At 44.2% G+C, this 21,217-nt stretch overlaps 1 protein-coding gene across 1 annotated transcript in view; it reads right to left on the bottom strand.

Moving 5' to 3' along the window:
- The window catches only part of LOC311136447 (inactive tyrosine-protein kinase PRAG1-like), a 44,433-nt gene extending 35,861 nt beyond the window's left edge, over positions 1–8,572 (bottom strand). Inside the window, exons 1-3 of the mRNA XM_084170575.1 lie at positions 8,384–8,572; positions 2,216–2,587; positions 274–2,048 (exon numbers count right to left, since the gene is read on the bottom strand). Of these exons, the coding sequence (XP_084026701.1) occupies positions 274–2,048; positions 2,216–2,488 (2,048 nt within the window). The 5' untranslated portion in view covers positions 2,489–2,587; positions 8,384–8,572. The remainder of the gene's footprint in view (positions 1–273; positions 2,049–2,215; positions 2,588–8,383) is intronic.
- Positions 8,573–21,217: the final 12,645 nt, after the last annotated feature.

Genomic DNA, 21,217 nt, shown 5'->3' with positions numbered 1-21,217 from the left:
GAATGACTGATTTTCCAAAAGCCCATTCATTTTCAGAGTTTGTCATCCATGGCCTTCCTGTTTCAGACTCCTACACTCTCTGGAATACCACCCAAAGCTCAGTGGGAATTAAATGATACAGGTACCGTATATCACAAAAGAATGACTAAACTACAAAGATGCGCAAAATGACTTCACTATGACTGATGTTCATTCTACACTGTCAGGAATGCCACCCATAGCCCGTAGCTCAGTCAGTGTAAGTGTTTAAAAGCAAAAGGCCCAGGTTCTTACCTGTGGTGTTTCTTAGGGGGAGGGGGTGGTGGAGTGGGGTCATGGCTTGAACTCTTCCCCTCTGCTGAGAGCTGCTCCGTGCGTTCTCTGCTGGAGAGAGACGACAGAGTCGACTTGGTCAACATGCTCCCGTTATGTTTGCCCTCCTCCGCGCTGCCGCTGCTGCAGCTTGCCTGCTTCTGACTGGCACCATTGTTGGCTGCAGTGCCTGGCAGGGTGCTGCCCTGCTGGCCCTCGCTGCCCTGTGTCACCCCCGTGGGTCTCCAGTCACTGGCGTCCCTCCAGACAGCCGCCCTATTGATGAGCCCCGTCACCCTGCTCTGAGAGGCACTCTCCTGAGCATGGCCCTCCTCTGTCTCCCCCTCCTCCTCCTCCTCGATCCGGCCCTCCCAATTCCAGGCGGTGGTGTGGAGCTTGTGCCTCCGGGCATCAGACGAGGCTGAGCTGTGGGGCTCCATCTGGGGCTTCACCTGCACCTGGACGTCCCTGGAAGACGGTGAGAAAACCAGAGCCTGTATGCTGAGCTCAGGCAGAGGCACCGGGGAGAGGCTGGAGGTCCCCAGGTGCGGTTTGGGCGATCGGTTGTTCCTCTTGGGCGGTATAGGGGGGCTGTTCTGGGGTTTGGGCTGGAGGGAAGCAGGGAAGGCTGGGAATGATGTCTCTGTTACAGAGGAGCTGGAGGGCCACTTGAAAGCTGGGCTGCCGGGGTTGCTGAGGGCCGTGGGGCTGAAGTAAGGCCACTGGGTGCTGACGGCCGAGTCCGGACTGCTCAGATAGAACGTCCGGTTGTTCTCCTCAGTATGAGCAGCCCGGACGGTTATCTTGGCCCTCTGGTTCTGACCCTCTTCTGTGAGCTCCACCTCCAGCTCTGAGTGCTGTTTTTGGGCCTGGGGCTTCCCGTTCCCTCCTCCAGCGCTCTGAGGCCTCCTCTTCCTCTTGGTGCTCTCAGCGTAGATGGGTTCTGACGACAGCGTATGTCCGTCTGAGGGAGAGGGACTATCTGGCCCCACCAGTCCGAAGCCGTCCGGCCCTGTGAGAGAGTCTGTGCTGCTGCGGTAGGAGCAAGAGTCTGACAGAGACAGAGTACCAGGCTCGGAGAGGAAGGAGCCAGTTCTGCCTCCTCCACAGGACTGGAGGTTGTGCCCTAGAGGCCCTGGAGATGCCCCTGAGTCCAGAGTGGTTAAGGATGGGACGGGAGAAGTACTGGACTGGTTGGTGTTCCCAGACGTGATGCCCCCATTACTGGGGGCGGCTGTGGTGGTGATAAGACAGTTACTGATGCCGTTACCGGCTGTTGCTGTTGCCATGGCAATACCCAGAGGTGCTTTCACTTCCTGGACAGCCTGGACTGTGGAAGACCCTCTGGTGGTGGTCACCATGCCGACGCTGTTCCCGTTGCAAGTACTCTCTGTGGTTTTGGTAGTCTTGGTGATCTGTTGCCTATAGGACGAGTCACCTTTGCTATTCCCTTTCTCCTTCAGACTGTGAGGCCCTTGGCCGTGTCTGTCCTCCTGGGTCACTAAGACACTGCTGATGATCATACTAGAGTCCTTCTGGAGGGCCGACGGGGACAGAGAAGACCGGGGGCTGATAGGACCGGGGGAGAAACGGCTGCCGGGGTAGTCCATCTTCCCAGGGGTTGTAGTACTCTGTAATACGGCCTCTCTCAGGGCCTTGTTACAACCGTTACTGTCTATGTAGATAGGGGACAGGTCCAACATCTTCTTAAGGCCCAGTCGGTCCACTGGACTCTTCGGATTGTCCTGAGGGGAAACCTTTTGAGGGGAAACACAATTCATGGTTATATAAAGCATACAAACGTTATTGAATCACTTCACATTAAGTGACTAAAACCTATGGGTTTCATTCTAGATGTACTTATTTAGTCCAATGCAAAGGCATACAGTGTCATAAATGTGTATTTGAGTTAGTGAGATCTCACCTGCTCTATGTTCATGTTGAGGTCTGCCAGCATCTCGCCTGAGTCAGGGAGCATCATGGTGGGGCGCACGGCGATGGTGGGTTTGGAGTAGGGCGAGGGCACGGTCACTCCTTGGCCCTCCTCCTCCTCCTCCTCACCCCCCAGACTGGTCCTCAGGGTACCACAGGGCACTGTGCTGCCACCGCTGGCACGGTGGGCGCTATGCGGATGGAAGCAGTTCTTACACGAGCCGGGTTTCCACACGTGTTCTGAAAACTCACCGCAGGCCGACATGTTTGTCTGAAACCTATAGCTGATGTCACTGGAGGTGGGAGATGGGATGAACCGGCATGGTTCGTAGTTGTACACAGAAGCCCGGTGTCACACGAAAGCCTGCAGAAATCAGAATGACAATGTGAATAGAGTTGTATTTACTGTGTCGATTCTCATGTTAAAGCACTGTTACTTATCTTATCTCCTTGAGTTAATCAATAACTATCCTAACACAAAGGAATGCTATTGAGAGCACACACAGTGTTTGAGCTGAGTTTCAGGGAGCTGAACATGACAGCGGAGGTTATGTACACGACAATTTAGTTCCCCAATAGGCAGCCCGATGGAAACATTTGACCTGCGGGTGATTTTATTTACATTATTGGACGTAAAAGACTGTGAAATCAGCTCATATTGATTTTGATTTAGGAAATCTGTTCCCAAGTATTCCCACTTATAAATAGAGGCATATGTGATAGTATCCCAATGTAATCAAGGTTTGAAATTATTCTGTTTTTGTCAAATACTATATCTGTTTGGGATTCTTGCGGTCAATTTGCAGTGTACAAATTATTTATAACTATTTTTCACCCCCCCGACCATCCGCTCAAGGGAAAATCGGCCTGCGGCTGGATGTAATTGGGGACCCAGAGTTTAACGCGTTTCCTACACCTATTTGAACTCCAACAGATTTGTCAACCTGGATTCACAGATCCCCCTACAGGTACTCGCTGAGACAACAGTTAGTCAGACAACCGGTCTCCTTTCTAGATGTTTTTAACCCTCAACATTACACCATTCAGTTTTCTCTGTTGAATTACGAAATACGAGTTCATTCATATCAACGCAATAAAAATATAACTTTTAAGGAAAAGGTATTTTAGAGTTGGTTGTGGTGTTGCGCAATGATCAAAGCACTTGACACCCCACTGATGAAAACCAAAAGGTGCAATACTCGGTTACGTCCTAACTAGCACCCTATTCCCTACATTGGTTAAAAGTAGTGCACTATGTAGGGTATAGGGTACCATTTTGGGACACAAACCTCCTCTCCTCAGCCCTTTCCTCTGCCTAACAGAACTAGCATTATGTCTGGTTCAGGAAGCACCACAGCTGTCTGACTGCAGGGTAAATTAGAATAGAGAGATGACAGTAAACACCTCATGAGCATGTTAACCAGAAGTTAATAGGACATATTCCATCATGGCTATTATTATTATTTATTTAGCAGACGCTCTTATCCAGAGCGACTTACAGGAGCAATTAGGGTTAAGTGCCTTGCTTAAGGGCACATCAACAGATTTTTCACCTAGTCGGCTCGGGGATTAGAACCAGCGACCTTTCGGTTACTGGCACAACGCTCTTACCCACTAAGCTACCTGCCGCTATGACATTGTAGCAACATTGATGTGTATTTCATTGGTTCCACAATAATATTCTATGGATTCAATTTTCCCAGTGATTCTAACAAATTACTTATGGCCAAATCCATCAAGTGTCTGAATTTGTGTGGTCATGTGGTGCCAGTAAAAGTTTAAACAATACCAGGCTTTAACCTCTTCGTGGTAAACTCAACAATCTCCACCACTATCACGCCACTCCAGATGCCTCTGAGCTCTGTCCTCGTTCCCAAGCTTCCTAAATTAGAGGGTCCTACTTTCTGTTGAGTCCACATGACCCCCAGGAACATAAAAGGCGTTTAGAATGCAGTCTCATGTTGTAGAACGCCTCAAACATCCCAGAGGTCAGAATGCCTGGAATGTGGAGAGGCGCAAGTGTCACACCACCACCCCAGCAGCAGTACCACCAGCAGCATCTCGAACACCTCTCCCTGTGTGAGTCATGTTAAAGACTGGAGGACGGTGAGAAAATCAACATGACTAGAGGGTTTGTCTGTCTTGGTTCTCCTGGGTTCTCCTCCCCTCTGTCTTCACACAGAGCTAAATACCTGGAGACAAGCCTTGGAAATGGCACACAGCAGTACACACTACCCCACCCCCTAAAGTCAATAAGAAAGCAATACAGAGCATGTAGCCTTATATAAAAGCTGATGGAATAACACAGATTACTCATCCAATATCAAACAACACCAGAAACTGGAATAAGTGGGCGTGATTTATGGTATTGATTTTCTAGCTTTATAATATCTAGGGACCAACTATAGACTTGGGCTTTAGGAGGAGGGGAGTTTCTTGACTTAGTGAGATGCATGTTTACACCTACAGCATAATCTGCATTCCTTTGTTGTTTTTCTGACACAATAACTATCTGGAAAGCACCGGAAACAGCACTGATTGTTCTTTCAACTGTTTTTCCAATAGTATGAGTAATACATGTAGCCTATATTAAAATGTATGACTTATAGCTGTATGGCACATGGTCTACTTCTGAATCTTATCTTTTCCATTTTCTCATCAGCCTGGGTATCCATCTACAGTACATTCAGAAAGTATTGAATATTGAATATTTATGTAAATGTCAATTCCGTTTTTTATTTGTAATAACATCTGCTAAAATTGTCTAAAAACCTGTTTTTTGCTTTGTCATTATGGGGTATTGTGTGTAGATTGATGAGAGGGGGGGGGACTATTGAATCCAAGGCTGTAAAGTAACAAAATGTGTAAAAAGTCAAGGGGTCTGAATACTTTCCGAATGCACTGTAACACCCAAAACAAAAACAAGAGAAGGAGTTTAATTTGAGGCAGATGTCAATTTCTTCAGCTCCATCACCTCTAGAAATGAACACGGCCAAATCCTTCCACAGATTCTGAGTGTAGCCTACCTCCTCCTTTCTCAGTAGAAATGACACTATTCTATGTAGGACTACTCCTGTACTCTGAGACTAACATCTATATACTAGTATGGTCAGACGGTCAAGAGTCATGACACAAATTCAAGTCTGGACTTTCTTAAATAAACAAAGTTCTGTCATATAGCTGTTAAGAATTTCAGAAGTGAAAATGGGGGGGATGAAAAAGTGATCAGTGGTGCAAAGGTGACCTGCTGCATGGGTCTGGGTCAACTTTGTCCTCTCAAACTTTGTGGCATTCCGCCTCTTGGGAACATAATAAAAGCCATCTTTGTCTCTCTGTGAGTGTGTAATGAACTAGTGCTGCCTCTGAGCTGTAGCCTACCCCCTGACGTCTCGGCCTAGCATGCAATAACAGAACAGTGCCTGGAAGCCAATAACAGAACAGTGCCTGGAAGCCAATAACAGAACAGTGCCTGGAAGCCAATAACAGAACAGTGCCTGGAAGCCAATGACAGAACAGTGCCTGGAAGCCAATGACAGAACAGTGCCTGGAAGCCAATGACAGAACAGTGCCTGGAAGCCAATAACAGTACAGTGCCTGGAAGCCAATAACAGTACAGTGCCTGGAAGCCAATAACAGTACAGTGCCTGGAAGCCAATGACAGAACAGTGCCTGGAAGCCAATGACAGAACAGTGCCTGGAAGCCAATGACAGAACAGTGCCTGGAAGCCAATGACAGAACAGTGCCTGGAAGCCAATGACAGAACAGTGCCTGGAAGCCAATGACAGAACAGTGCCTGGAAGCCAATGACAAAACAGTGCCTGGAAGCCAATGACAGTACAGTGCCTGGAAGCCAATAACAGTACAGTGCCTGGAAGCCAATAACAGAACAGTGCCTGGAAGCCAATGACAGAACAGTGCCTGGAAGCCAATGACAGAACAGTGCCTGGAAGCCAATGACAGAACAGTGCCTGGAAGCCAATGACAGAACAGTGCCTGGAAGCCAATGACAGAACAGTGCCTGGAAGCCAATGACAAAACAGTGCCTGGAAGCCAATGACAAAACAGTGCCTGGAAGCCAATGACAGAACAGTGCCTGGAAGCCAATGACAGAACAGTGCCTGGAAGCCAATGACAGAACAGTGCCTGGAAGCCAATGACAGAACAGTGCCTGGAAGCCAATGACAGAACAGTGCCTGGAAGCCAATGACAGAACAGTGCCTGGAAGCCAATGACAGAACAGTGCCTGGAAGCCAATGACAGAACAGTGCCTGGAAGCCAATGACAGAACAGTGCCTGGAAGCCAATGACAGAACAGTGCCTGGAAGCCAATAACAGTACAGTGCGTGGAAGCCAATAACAGAACAGTGCCTGGAAGCCAATAACAAAACAGTGCCTGGAAGCCAATAACAAAACAGTGCCTGGAAGCCAATAACAGAACAGTGCCTGGAAGCCAATAACAGAACAGTGCCTGGAAGCCAATAACAGAACAGTGCCTGGAAGCCAATGACAGAACAGTGCCTGGAAGCCAATGACAGAACAGTGCCTGGAAGCCAATAACAGAACAGTGCCTGGAAGCCAATAACAAAACAGTGCCTGGAAGCCAATAACAGAACAGTGCCTGGAAGCCAATAACAGAACAGTGCCTGGAAGCCAATAACAGAACAGTGCCTGGAAGCCAATGACAGAACAGTGCCTGGAAGCCAATGACAGAACAGTGCCTGGAAGCCAATAACAGTACAGTGCCTGGAAGCCAATAACAGTACAGTGCCTGGAAGCCAATAACAGAACAGTGCCTGGAAGCCAATAACAGAACAGTGCCTGGAAGCCAATGACAGAACAGTGCCTGGAAGCCAATGACAGAACAGTGCCTGGAAGCCAATGACAGAACAGTGCCTGGAAGCCAATGACAGAACAGTGCCTGGAAGCCAATGACAGAACAGTGCCTGGAAGCCAATGACAGAACAGTGCCTGGAAGCCAATGACAGAACAGTGCCTGGAAGCCAATAACAGTACAGTGCCTGGAAGCCAATAACAGAACAGTGCCTGGAAGCCAATAACAGAACAGTGCCTGGAAGCCAATAACAGAACAGTGCCTGGAAGCCAATAACAGAACAGTGCCTGGAAGCCAATAACAGAACAGTGCCTAGAAGCCAATAACAGAACAGTGCCTGGAAGCCAAACTGCCTTATTCCTGTCACCCTAACAACACAACACTACTGACCACACAGAATGCATTATTTGCTCAGGGCTAGCCTGATGCAGTGGGGAACGCAACCTGTGTGACAATGGTTAGACTCAGTGGCAACATTTTGACAGTCATAGGCAAATAAAGACAGGGGCGGGGCAGGGCTATGTCAAAGAAAGAACAGCTGAAAAAATGGATTTATTGGTTGACTTTTACACTTTCAAGTTCATTGCAGCCATGAGACGCTTAAGACAAGATTGATATTACGTGACCAGTAATTCCATCCTGAGCACGCACGCGCACACGGGGTGTGTGTGTGTGTGGGGGGGTCTATGGATCGATACTCGACTATGTAATAAACGGAACAACAACTATATATTACCAAATAGGGCCTTACATTCTCAACCCGATCACGGACGATATCCATCGAATTATCTTAAGGATCTACAAGGCATTACCACGCAGTGTGTTTTACGCGAATAATTCATTCCTGTGCTGAGGCGCCTGTTTGAACATCGATACAGAATTTCCCATTCAGTTGATTGACATTTATTCTCATTCGAACCGCGACTCCTGAAGGTATCATTCTTTCCATTTTCTGAAACAAGTGGGATGCCTATAGCCTCCTAGAGGACGTGCCTCGTTCCTGAGAAAATCTATAGATATATGTTGCCATTTTCAAGCTCCTTATCTTTGCTCAGCCATGGTCTCAAATAACATGTTTCACTTTTCGTATCTAAATGTGTCATCCTGGACCATGGTTACAGGCTAAGCATTAACACCTGTGACATATGCCTACCCAATGAGGGGGTTCTTAGTCTGGTTATAAGGAGCAAATACTAAGTAGAAGGACAACCTATATAAATTAAACAAATACTGGCTTAAATAAACGTAACTGTATATGCGAATCTATTGGCCGGGGAAAAGAAAAACGCGTGCCAGTTCTGTGGAAAGTGTCAAATGTTTTTGCTTACCTGAACACTTCTCCCGTTCTTGACTTGCCTTGCCAACGCCGTCTCCCTTCCCAAAAAACTCAAAACACCTTAGGTCCCAAAAACAAAGTGGCTCATTTTTATGTTATTTATCCCACGTCCGACACACCGATAGGTAGCTTGGGAAATATGTGGACTCCCAGCAGGCAGCTTTTATCCGCGTCTCTTGAAACTCGCAGCGAGGTGAACTGGTGGAGGAACGGGCGAATGGTGAGTTTGAAGCCCCTCAGCGAGGGGCGGAGCTTCCTATTCTAAACGAATAAACTCCACGTTGAGTCGCAGACTGGTCTGGCCACATTCAAGTGCTTGTAAAGTGGTTTCGGATACTATTCCATTTAATTTAAAGGGGTTTTATTTGCATTTGAGACATATGTTTACATTGCCAAAGCAAGTGAAATAAACAATAAACAACAGTGAGAAGACAAAAAACAACATCAACAAAAAAACAACATCAACAAAAAAGAACATACAAAAATGTACAGTAAACGTTGCAGTACAACTAGCTCACCTTCTGCTCTCCACCTTCTGCTCTCCACCTGTGGCGAATTGAACTGAATTGAGAAGGAGAGAAACACAGATACAGTGAGGGGAAAAAGTATTTGATCCCCTGCTGATTTTGTACGTTTGCCCACTGACAAAGACATGATCAGTCTATAATTTTAATGGTAGGTTTATTTGAACAGTGAGAGACAGAATAACAACAAAAAAATCCAGAAAAAAGCATGTCAAAAATGTTATAAATTGATTTGCATTTTAATGAGGGAAATAAGTATTTGACCCCTCTGCAAAACATGACTTAGTACTTGGTGGCAAAACCCTTGTTGGCAATCACAGAGACGTTTCTTGTAGTTGGCCACCAGGTTTGCACACATCTCAGGAGGGATTTTGTCCCACTCCTCTTTTATTTTATTTTAATTTTTTTATTTTAAATTTTTTTCTTTTTTTGGGGGGGGGGATGGATCAGCTTAATATTGCAGATAGATTGCATCTTCTATCAATGTAATTGTCGGCATCACTTCCAATCCCCCATGTTTATTTTTATTTTTTATATATATATTCCCCTTTATTACTTTTCAACCCCACCATCCTTTCCCTACTTGGAGTAAATTAGTGAACAACAACGCCCAGGCCTCTACTTCCGGTCTATACTTACTATCTACACCTTATGGACAGAGTTAATTTTACAATAATTCTATATCTATATATATATATATATATATATATATTTATTTATTTTTTTGCTCCTGAACTTCTTCTACTCTCAACCTCTCCGATCATTTTCATGATGTCCATCCGGTTTGCTTCTAAATGCCATATCTTTCTAACTGTGCTCTTTCCCAAAAGCTCCCAACATACAACCTATATACTTATTATGGACACAGTATGCTTACATTATTAGCTATCTTTGTTATTATTTGTTGTTATTTGTTATTAGTCCCATCCTTCAACTCTATTCAATACCTCCCATCTATCTCTTAACACCATCCATATAGGATTTCTATTTGCCATATATATTTCAACCGTACTGTGATGTTTTACAAAAGTTCTGAACCTTTCTATTCTCATTGCTTCTACAGATTGTGAATTAAAAATAAACATTTTTGCTAAAAGTATTATTATATTATTGATTGATTGACTATGACTTTTCAGATCACCCAGTAATGCTATCTGCAAGGTTAGTTCCAGGTAAATATTGCAATCCTTTAGCCATTCCTGGACCTGTGTCCAAAAACAAGCTACAAATGGACAGAACCAAAACAAATGATCTAATAATTCTATCTCTTCACAGCAAAATCTGCAGAGCTGGGAAGATTGTATCCCCCATATAAATAACATTCTATTGGTAGCAAGAATTTTATATAATAATTTAAATTGAAAGATTCTAATTTTTGAATCCGGTGTCGTTTTGCGTGTCAGTTCATAAACACTATGCCATGGGATGTCCCACTCCTCTTTGCAGATCTTCTCCAAGTCATTAAGGTTTCGAGGCTGACGTTTGGCAACTCAAACCTTCAGCTCCCTCCACATATTTTCTATGGGATTAAGGTCTGGAGACTGGCTAGGCCACTCCAGGACCTTAATGTGCTTCTTCTTGAGCCACTCCTTTGTTGCCTTGGCCGTGTGTTTTGGGTCATTGTCATGCTGGAATACCCATCCATGACCCATTTTCAATGCCCTGGCTGAGGGAAGGAGGTTCTCACCCAAGATTTGACGGTACATGGCCCCGTCCATCGTCCCTTTGATGTGGTGAAGTTGTCCTGTCCCCTTAGCAGACAAACACCCCCAAAGCATAATGTTTCCACCTCCATGTTTGATGGTGGGGATGGTGTTCTTGGGGTCATAGGCAGCATTCCTCCTCCTACAAACACGGCGAGTTGAGTTGATGCCAAAGAGCTCGATTTTGGTCTCATTTGACCACAACACTTTCACCCAGCTCTCCTCTGAATCATTCAGATGTTCATTGGCAAACTTCAGACGGCCCTGTAAATGTGCTTTCTTGAGCAGGGGGACCTTGCAGGCGCTGCAGTATTTCAGTCCTTCACGGCGTAGTGTGTTACCAATTGTTTTCTTGGTGACTATGGTCCCAGCTGCCTTGAGATCATTGACAAGATCCTCCCGAGTAGTTCTGGGCTGATTCCTCACCGTTCTCATGATCATTGCAACTCCACGAGATTGACAGTTTTTTTGTGTTTCTTCCATTTGTGAATAATTGCACCAACTGTTGTCACCTTCTCACCAAGCTGCTAGGCGATGGTCTTGTAGCCCATTCCAGCCTTGTGTAGGTCTACAATCTTGTCCCTGACATCCTTGGAGAGCTTTATGGTCTTGGCCATGGTGGAGAGTTTGGAATCTGATTGATTAATTGCTTCTGTGGACAGGTGTCTTTTATACAGGTAACAAACGGATATTAGGAGCACTCCCTTTAAGAGTGTGCTCCTAATCTCAGCTCGTTACCTGTATAAAAAGACACCTGGGAGCCAGAAATCTTTCTGATTGAGAGGGGGTCAAATACTTATTTCCCTCATTAAAATGCAAATCAATTTATAACATTTTTGACATGCGTTTTTCTGGATTTCTTTGTTGTTATTCTGTCTGTCACTGTTCAAATAAACCTACCATTAAAATTATAGACTGATCATTTCTTTGTCAGTGGGCAAACATATAAGATCCTGGTTCGAATCCAGGCTCTGTCGTAGCCGGCCGCGACCGGGAGACCCATGGGGTGGCGCACAATTGGCCCAGCGTCGTCCAGGTTAGGGGAGTAAATGGCCGGCAGGGATGTAGCTCAGTTGGTAGAGCATGGCGTTTGCAACGCCAGGGTTGTGGGTTCGTTTCCCACGGGGGGCCAGTATAATTTTGTTTAAAAATAATCATGTATGCACTCACTAACTGTAAGTCGCTCTGGATAAGAGCGTCTGCTAAATGACTAAAATGTAAATGTAAATGTACATGAAGGCAGAGGTTGAGAGCAGAAGGTGAGCTAGTTGTACTGTAATGTTTACTGTATATTTTTGTATGTTTTTTTGTTGTTGATGTTTTTTTGTTGTTGATGTTGTTTTTTGTGTCTTCTCACTGTTGTTTATTGTTTATTTCACTTGCTTTGGCAATGTAAACATATGTCTCATTATGATTGCATTATAACCGGGGCCAAAGGAGGCCCAGCTCCACATTGTCAGTACCATTCAGTACCACAACTGAAAGGTGAAACATCACTGTCACCTCACCGAACAGCTTCCAACCACATCTGCACACCGTTTTTTATATTTATATTTATTTTATTTTATCTTTATTGTTGTCTATCACTTGTTTTCTTTGGTGCAAATCATTTTTTTTCAACAGCTTCGTCAAAACAGCCAGGCAAACAAAATGCACACACACACACACACACACACACACACACACACACACACACACACACACACACACACACACACACACACACACACACACACACACACACACACACAGAGAGTTGAGTTGACAACTCTCCCCTCAGGGCAGGCAGACCCAAAAGGGACCTGTCTGCATGTGAATTGTTTTCGTCTGAGCAACCCATAATTACCCTAATTTGCTGATAGGGGATGAGTCATTTAATTATTAACTTTCAATGCAAATTCAAAACACCTGCCTTCTCCCTTTTTCCTGCAACAAAAAGGTGATCAAATCATCGCCTATCAACCTCCAATGTATGGGCTGGAGAGAAAAATAGGTAAATAGGAGGACATGTACTGACATGTTCAACAACACATACCAACATACTGATGCCAGGTTTATCTACACAGTCAGTTAAGGTTTGATAAGTCAAATCCTATGTTATTGTCTTCCTTTTATGGGACACAACCTGAAAACCCGATACACACACACGTACACACACACACACACACACACACACACACACACACACACACACACACACACACACACACACACACACACTTTTGCACTAATAATTTGCTGCTGCTACTCTGTTCTTTATTTTACTCTTATTATTATCTATCCTGATGCCTAGTCACTTTACCCTGCCTTCATGTACATATCTACCTCAAATATCTTATTATTATCTATCCTGATGCCTAGTCACTTTACCCTGCCTTCATGTACATATCTACCTGAAATACCTTATTATTATCTATCCTGATGCCTAGTCACTTTACCCTGCCTTCATGTACATATCTACCTCAAATACCTTATTATTATCTATCCTGATGCCTAGTCACTTTACCCTGCCTTCATGTACATATCTACCTCAAATATCTTATTATTATCTATCCTGATGCCTAGTCACTTTACCCTGCCTTCATGTACATATCTACCTCAAATACCTTATTATTATCTATCCTGATGCCTAGTCACTTTACCCTGCCTTCATGTACATATCTACCTCAAATACCTTATTATTATCTATCCTGATGCCTAGTCACTTTACCCTGCCTTCATGTATACTGAACAAAAATATAAACGCAACATGCAATAATTTCAAAGTTTTACAGTTCATATAAGGAAATATAAGGAAATCAGTCAATTGAAATAAATAAATTAGGACCTAAACTATAGAGTTCACATGGGAATACAGACATGCATCTGTTAGTCACAGATACCTTAAAAAAAAAAAAGTACGCCATGGATCATAAAACCAGTCAGTCTCACTCCTCTTCAATGGCTGTGCGAAGTTGCTGGATATTGTCAGGAACTCGAACACTCTGTCGAACACGTCAATCCAGAGCATCCCAAACATGCACAATGGGTGAAATGTCTGGTGAGTATGCAGGCCATGGAAGAAGTGGGACATTTTCAGCTTCCAGGAATTGTGTACAGTTCCTTGCGACATGGGGCCGTGCATTATCATGCTGAAACATAAGGTGATTGTGGCTGATGAATGGCACAACAATGGGCCTCAGGATCTCGTCACGGTAGCTCTGTGCATTCAAATTGCCATCGATAAAATGCAATTGTGTTTGGTGTCCGTAGCTTATGCCTGCCCATACCATAACCCCACCGCCACCATGGGGCACTCTGTTCACAACGTTGACATCAGCAAACCGCCTGCCCACACAACGCCATACACGTGGTCTGCGGTTGTAAGGCCGGTTGGACATACTGCCAAATGATCTAAAACGATGTTGGAGGCAGCTTATGGTAGAGAAATGAACATTCAGTTCTCTGGCAACAGCTCTGAAGGACATTCCTGCAGACAGCATGCCAATTGCATGCTCCTTCAAAACTTGAGACATCTGTGGCATTGTGTTGTGTAACAAATCTGAACATTTTAGAGGGGCCTTTTATTGTCCCCAGTACAAAGTGCACCTGTGTAATGATCATGCTGTTTAACCAGCTTCTTGATATGCCACACCTGTCAGGTGGATGGATTATCTTGGCAAAGGAGAAATTCTCACTAACAGGCATGTAAACAAATTTGTGCCCAACATTTGAGAGAAATAAGGTTTTTGTGCGTATGGAACATTTCTGGGATCTTTTATTTCAGCTCATGAAACATGGGACCAACACTTTACATGTTGCGTTTATATTTTTGTTCAGTGTACATATCTACAGTGAGGGAAAAAAGTATTTGATCCCCTGCTGATTTTGTACGTTTGCCCACTTACTAAGAAATGATCAGTCTATAATTTTAATGGTAGGTTTATTTGAACAGTGAGAGACAGAATAACAACAAAAAAATCCAGAAAAACGCATGTCAAAAATGTTATAAATTGATTTGCATTTTAATGAGGGAAATAAGTATTTGACCCCTCTGCAAAACATGACTTAGTACTTGGCAAAACCCTTGTCGGCAATCACAGAGGTCAGACGTTTCTTGTAGTTGGCCACCAGGTTTGCACACATCTCAGGAGGGATTTTGTCCCACTCCTCTTTGCAGATCTTCTCCAAGTCATTTCAGCTCCCTCCACAGATTTTCTATGGGATTAAGGTCTGGAGACTGGCTAGGCCACTCCAGGACCTTAATGTGCTTCTTCTTGAGCCACTCCTTTGTTGTCTTGGCCGTGTGTTTTGGGTCATTGTCATGCTGGAATACCCATCCACGACCCATTTTCAATGCCCTGGCTGAGGGAAGGAGGTTCTCACCCAAGATTTGACGGTACATGGCCCCGTCCATCGTCCCTTTGATGCTGTGAAGTTGTCCTGTCCCCTTAGCAGACAAACACCCCCAAAGCATAATGTTTCCACCTCCATGTTTGACGGTGGGGATGGTGTTCTTGGGGTCATAGGCAGCATTCCTCCTCCTCCAAACACAGTGAGTTGAGTTGAGGCCAAAGAGCTCGATTTTGGTCTCATCTGACCACAACACTTTCACCCAATAGTGTATTACCAATTGTTTTCTTGGTAACTATGGTCCCAGCTGCCTTGAAATCATTGACAAGATCCTCCTGTGTAGTTCTGGCCTGATTCCTCACCGTTCTCATGATCATTGCAACTCCACGAGGTGAGATCTTGCATGGAGCCCCAGGCCGAGGGAGATTAACAGTTATTTTGTGTTTCTTCCATTTGCGAATAATCGCACCAACTGTTGTCACCTTCTCACCAAGCTGCTTGGCGATGGTCTTGTAGCCCATTCCAGCCTTGTGTAGGTCTACAATCTTGTCCCTGACATCCTTGGAGAGCTCTTTGGTCTTGGCCATGGTGGAGAGTTTGGAATCTGATTGATTGATTGCGTCTGTGGACAGGTGTGTTTTATACAGGTAACAAGCTGAGATTAGGAGCACTCCCTTTAAGAGTGTGCTCCTAATCTCAGCTCGTTACCTGTATAAAAGACACCTGGGAGCCAGAAATCTTTCTGATTGAGAGGGGGTCAAATACTTATTTCCCTCATTAAAATGCAAATCAATTTATAAAATTTTTGACATGCGTTTTTCTGGATTTTGTTGTTGTTATTCTGTCTGTCACTGTTCAAATAAACCTACCATTAAAATTATAGACTGATCATTTCTTTGTCAGTGGGCAAACGTACAAAATCAACAGGGGATCAAATACTTTTTTCCCTCACTGTACCTCAAATACCTTGTACCTCTGCACATTGATCTGGTACTGGTACTCCCTGTATATATCTCCACATTGATCTGGTACTGGTACTCCCTGTATATATATCCACATTGATCTGGTACTGGTACTCCCTGTATAGAGCTCCATTCTTGTGTATTTTATTTTATTCCTCATGAGTTACTATTTTTAAACTGCATTGTTGGGAAGGGCTCATAAGCAAGCATTTTGCTGTAAAGTCTACACCAGTTGTATTCGGTGCATGTGAGTGACAAATACATTTAGATTTGATTAGATATGACTGGCTTTGTGATCTAACACCCATAACACCCCTATTAACATTTACATTTTACATTTTAGTCATTTAGCAGATGCTCTTATCCAGAGCGACTTACAGTTTTAGTGAGTGCATACATTTTTCATACTTTCATATTTCCCTCTGTCCCAAGTCAGATATTTGTTCTTTACAATCCGAGAGGGAGTGGACATTTGTTCCATGTTCTCATATTGGGTGGAATCTGGGATCTTGGGCGTCGTCCCAAATGGCACCCTATTCTCTATGTAGTGCATTACCCTATTGGCCCTGGTCAAAAGTAGTGCACTAAATTTGGAATAGGGTGCCATTTGGGACACAGCCTTGGCATTTTCCAGCTTCTTCTCTCAACAGAACTCCTTACACCCAACGATGACCTGACCTTTTGACCTCTAGGAGCATAACTCAGGTGATCCTATGTGTCCTATATAACCCTCCTATTTGTATAGCTCTTCTAGCTCACTTCCTCTCCCCCTGTGAAGGAGACTGGGAGTCGAGGACTGATTTCCTCCTTCCTGGATCCTGAAGCTCATGCAGCAGATAGTGCTGGAGGCTCAGCCAAGCCAAGGAAATCCATATAAGGACAAGGGCTGTATAGTAGATGGAATAAGAAGTATGATATATTTTACACGGCCTCCTGTTTGAGGTTATGAGGGCGAGTTTACCTTTTTGTTAGCCTGGGTGTCAGTCAGTCTCGTTTATGCTCTATTGCGTGTTCGGCATGACAATTCCATAAGGAGTTGGCAAGAGAGTAGCAATAGAAGAGCACACAGGCTTCCCTTTTGGTTGTCTAGGGTTTGATATTTTCACTGTTGCTATGGAAGTCATTCCAAAGGGTAGGTTCAACAGAGCAAATGAAATGTAACCATACATTATCAATCATATATAATCAATGATGCTATTTAGGGAAGTCATCAAAAGCTATTGTTTAAATTCAGCCCAGGATTCAACAAAACATATATAGGCCTACGGTTTCAAACTTTGGTTGATTTCAAATGGAATCTAAAAGTTAATAATAAATATTCACATCTCCATCTCAACCAAAAATCTAAGTTAAAGAATAGGATTAAATCAAATCAAATTGTATTTAAAGTTTGATTTGATTTAGTCCTATTCTTTAACTTAGATTTTTGGTTGAAATGGAGACGTGAATCCAACATATCAATTATTAATTTCTGGACAAACTGGAGTTGAAGCCAGAATCAGTTGCACAGATGGAGCTATCCAAGCAGAAGAAACATCTCCTTCAAATGTTTATATTTGGTTGCATTGTCAACCAAACACAATTGAATATTAGTTTTGTAAGACAGTAAGTAGCCTAATGTTAAGGCTATCTTCCAAACTAATGTAACAGTATTTATTCAAATTTGAAATTATTAACACATCTATGGTCACATTTTGAGGTTACTGTTACTTCACAATTGCTACAATAATCTGCACAGAATCTCAAATTCTGATGCACAACCAAATTTCGAAATTGCACCTTCTGTATTCTACTATTCTAACTTGATTCAACCAGTACAGACCATCCTCACAATGTGAAAGAGAGAGAGAGAGAGAGAGAGAGAGAGAGAGAGAGGAAGAGAGATTGAGAGATACACGGTATAGCGCGATTGAAATTTAAAGAAAATGTTCCTTCGTTTCAATCGGAAATGACCTTGATTGAATCAAGCCCTATGGTTTCAGAGAGGATGGTAGGCCTATGCTGCATTCGCTTCCCTATTGGCTCAGACACGAGACGTATGTTGCAGGGTCTACAGACAATCACGGACTACAAAAGGAAAACCAGCTTCCCTATAGGCTCAGACACGAGACATATATGGCAGGGTCTACAGACAATCACGGACTACAAAAGGAAAACCAGCTTCCCTATAGGCTCAGACACGAGACATATATGGCAGGGTCTACAGACAATCACGGACTACAAAAGGAAAACCAGCTTCCCTATAGGCATATAGTGAACTACGTTTTACCACGGCCAGACAGGGGTTTCCAAGGGTATATATCATCACCATTTCTATTCCCCCTGTATTACTAGAGTTGTGTTGTTAACCGTGACGCTTCTTTTCCAACACACTGCGACTCCACTATGTAGGGAATAGGGTGCCATTTGGGACGCAGGCCATGCTGCCGCCCCCTGCTTCCAACACGCTGATTAAGCCCACGAAGGAGAAGCCATGCCTGCCAGTGCAAAGCATCCCTCCCACTGCCTATCTATGAATTATTAAAGAGAAGATCATCTTGAATTAAAGTCAGCCAAGGGAAAAAGGGGTTTTAATGCGCGAGAAGAAAAAAAGTGCAGGGTTCAGACTTGATGAGCCAATAGGAGTCATGGTGTAACCTCCAGGCAGATCGCTGAAGAGTGACTTCGAAATTGGACGTCTATCCATGAAGTGCCTTCAAAACCGACCACCAGGGGCAACAGTGAGCGCTATTACCATGAAGTAGGCTTAGGTTTTGCTAGGTGTGGCTCACAGGAGGTTGGCGGAACCTTAATTGGGGAGAACAGGCTTGTGGTAATGACTGGAGCGGAATCGGTGGAGTGGTATCAAATACATCAACCAAATGGAACGATACTAAGCAGGAGGAGTCAACCCATGGTGTCAAAATCACTTCAAAACGTGGATAAACGTTCTTGTTCTGCAGTGAGACTGTGAGAGCTTGTTGGTAACCTCACCCCAGAGTGGTTATTGGTGTGTGTGTGTGTGTGTGTGTGTGTGTGTGTGAGTGAGAGAGAGATGGGGGTAACCAGAGTCCTTGCAGTTGGGGTGGACACTGGAGATTGGGTAGGGACTACTGAGCAGGGAGATATGTAGCAATTATTCTGTGAAAACTGCTGACTAAACTGCTGATTAATTCCTCTTACTGTATATCTCTGTTGAACCAATCCCCCAGAGTGGTTTAATAATCTGGATTTTCCTCTGTGTCAAAAAAGGCACCAACCCTGCATGGCTTCTCTCTAGGCTACTCATTAGCTTCTCAATCCCTCTTTTCACATTACTTTGCAATATTTAAAGGGCCAATCCGCATTTGAAACAATAACAAAGCGTTCTCCCCACCACTGTTTCTGTAAAAAGTTGAGGGATGGGGCTGGAGAAATGTAACCACTCTCAAATTCATAGACAGCTATGGATGCAAGGACTGACCATCCATGATATCAAAATTATATGCTATACAGTGTTTGTTTACATTTACTTTGTTTGACTAACATTGGAGTAAAACAAGCTTATATTTTGGCTTCTGATGGGATACAACAGTTGAACTAAGCTCATGAGGCATTTATAAGTTATATTCTTCAATAATCAATGGGTACATATAATTAATTTATAAAAAATGTGTGGGTCAACTGCAGATTGCCCCTTTAAGGTTGGCATTGGCAAATAGTTGACTCTTTTGAAGGCATGACTTGACCTGCTGGTTAGTTGGTTATGGGCACACAAACCTCCATTTCTGTATTTTTGTATGGTATAGTAAGACCTAAGGGTACATACTGGTCATTCCCAGGGGGTGAGCTATAAAGGCGTATTAAGGAAAAAGAAATCTGTGTGTTCCTGTGAATACATGACAAATACCTTGATTGGCACACCGCTCTGGTCAACAATGTACTTAGCGATGTGACTAAGAGTACATGTTGCACGAGTACAATGTACTGAGGTGCCATTTATTATTTTCTCTATGTTTAGCTGTCTGTGGGTGATGCTGTGCTTTGTACTCTTACTGATTAATGTACCACTGTGTAGTGTAGAACGTACCAGGAAGGAATGTTATTTATTATATCAGGAAGGAAATCGTCTTTGTGGTGGCCCCCTACCCTCATCCCGACTTCCCCAACTTTTAGTAGTTCTATCCAACATGTTTCTCACCTCTCCTGCACACGTTTTTCTTTTTTTCCACTGTCACCATGTTATTTTGTCCTTTCACATGTTCACCCCCCATTCCCAACTACTAGTCATACTAGCCAACCCCACCCCCTTCACCCCTGGCCTATCCCAAAAGGTGGAGTTCAAAGTTCAACTCACTCCTACTGTTTGTTTGGGCTGATTGACAAAACAGTTTGACTGGCTGGCTGGTACCAGTAACAGGTTGGTTTTGTCCTCAGATGACTGGTTGGCTGGTCCCAGTAAACAGGTTGATTTTGGTTGGCTGGTCCCAGTAAACAGGTTAGTTTTGGTTGGCTGGTCCCAGTAAACAGGTTTGTTTTGTCCACAGATACCTGGTAGGCTGGTCCCAGTAAACAGGTTTGTTTTGGTTGGCTAGTCCCAGTAAACAGGTTGGTTTTGTCCTCAGATGCCTGGTAGGCTGGTCCCAGTAAACACGTTGTTTTTTTCCCACAGATACCTGGTAGGCTGGTCCCAGTAAACAGGTTTGTTTTGGTTGGCTAGTCCCAGTAAACAGGTTGGTTTTGCCTCAGATGCCTGGTTGGCTGGTCCCAGTAAACAGGTTGGTTTTCTCCTCAGATGCCTGGTTGGCTGGTCCCAGTAAACAGGTTGGTTTTCTCCTCAGATGCCTGGTTGGCTGGTCCCAGTAAAGAGGTTGGTTTTGTCCTCAGATGCCTGGTTGGCTGGTCCCAGTAAACAGGTTGGTTTTGTCCTCAGATGCCTGGTAGGCTGGTCCCAGTAAACAGGTTGATTTTGTCATCAGATGCCTGGTAGGCTGGTCCCAGTACACATGTTGGTATTGTCCTCAGATGCCTGGTAGGCTGGTCCCAGTACACATGTTGGTTTTGTCCTCAGATGCCTTGTAGGCTGGTCCCAGTAAACAGGTTGGTTTTGGTTGGCTGGTCCCAGTAAAGAGGTTGGTTTTGTCCTCAGATGCCTGGTTGGCTGGTCCCAGTAAAGAGGTTGGTTTTGTCCTCAGATGCCTGGTTGGCTGGTCCCAGTAAAGAGGTTGGTTTTGTCCTCAGATGCCTGGTTGGCTGGTCCCAGTAAAGAGGTTGGTTTTGTCCTCAGATGCCTGGTTGGCTGGTCCCAGTAAAGAGGTTGGTTTTGTCCTCAGATGCCTGGTTGGCT

Source organism: Coregonus lavaretus (assembly GCF_964263955.1).
Source record: "Coregonus lavaretus genome assembly, chromosome: 10".
NCBI lineage: Eukaryota > Metazoa > Chordata > Actinopteri > Salmoniformes > Salmonidae > Coregonus > Coregonus lavaretus.
The sequence above is the reverse complement of the archived record's forward strand: the minus strand, read 5'-3'. Positions and strand labels throughout refer to the sequence as shown.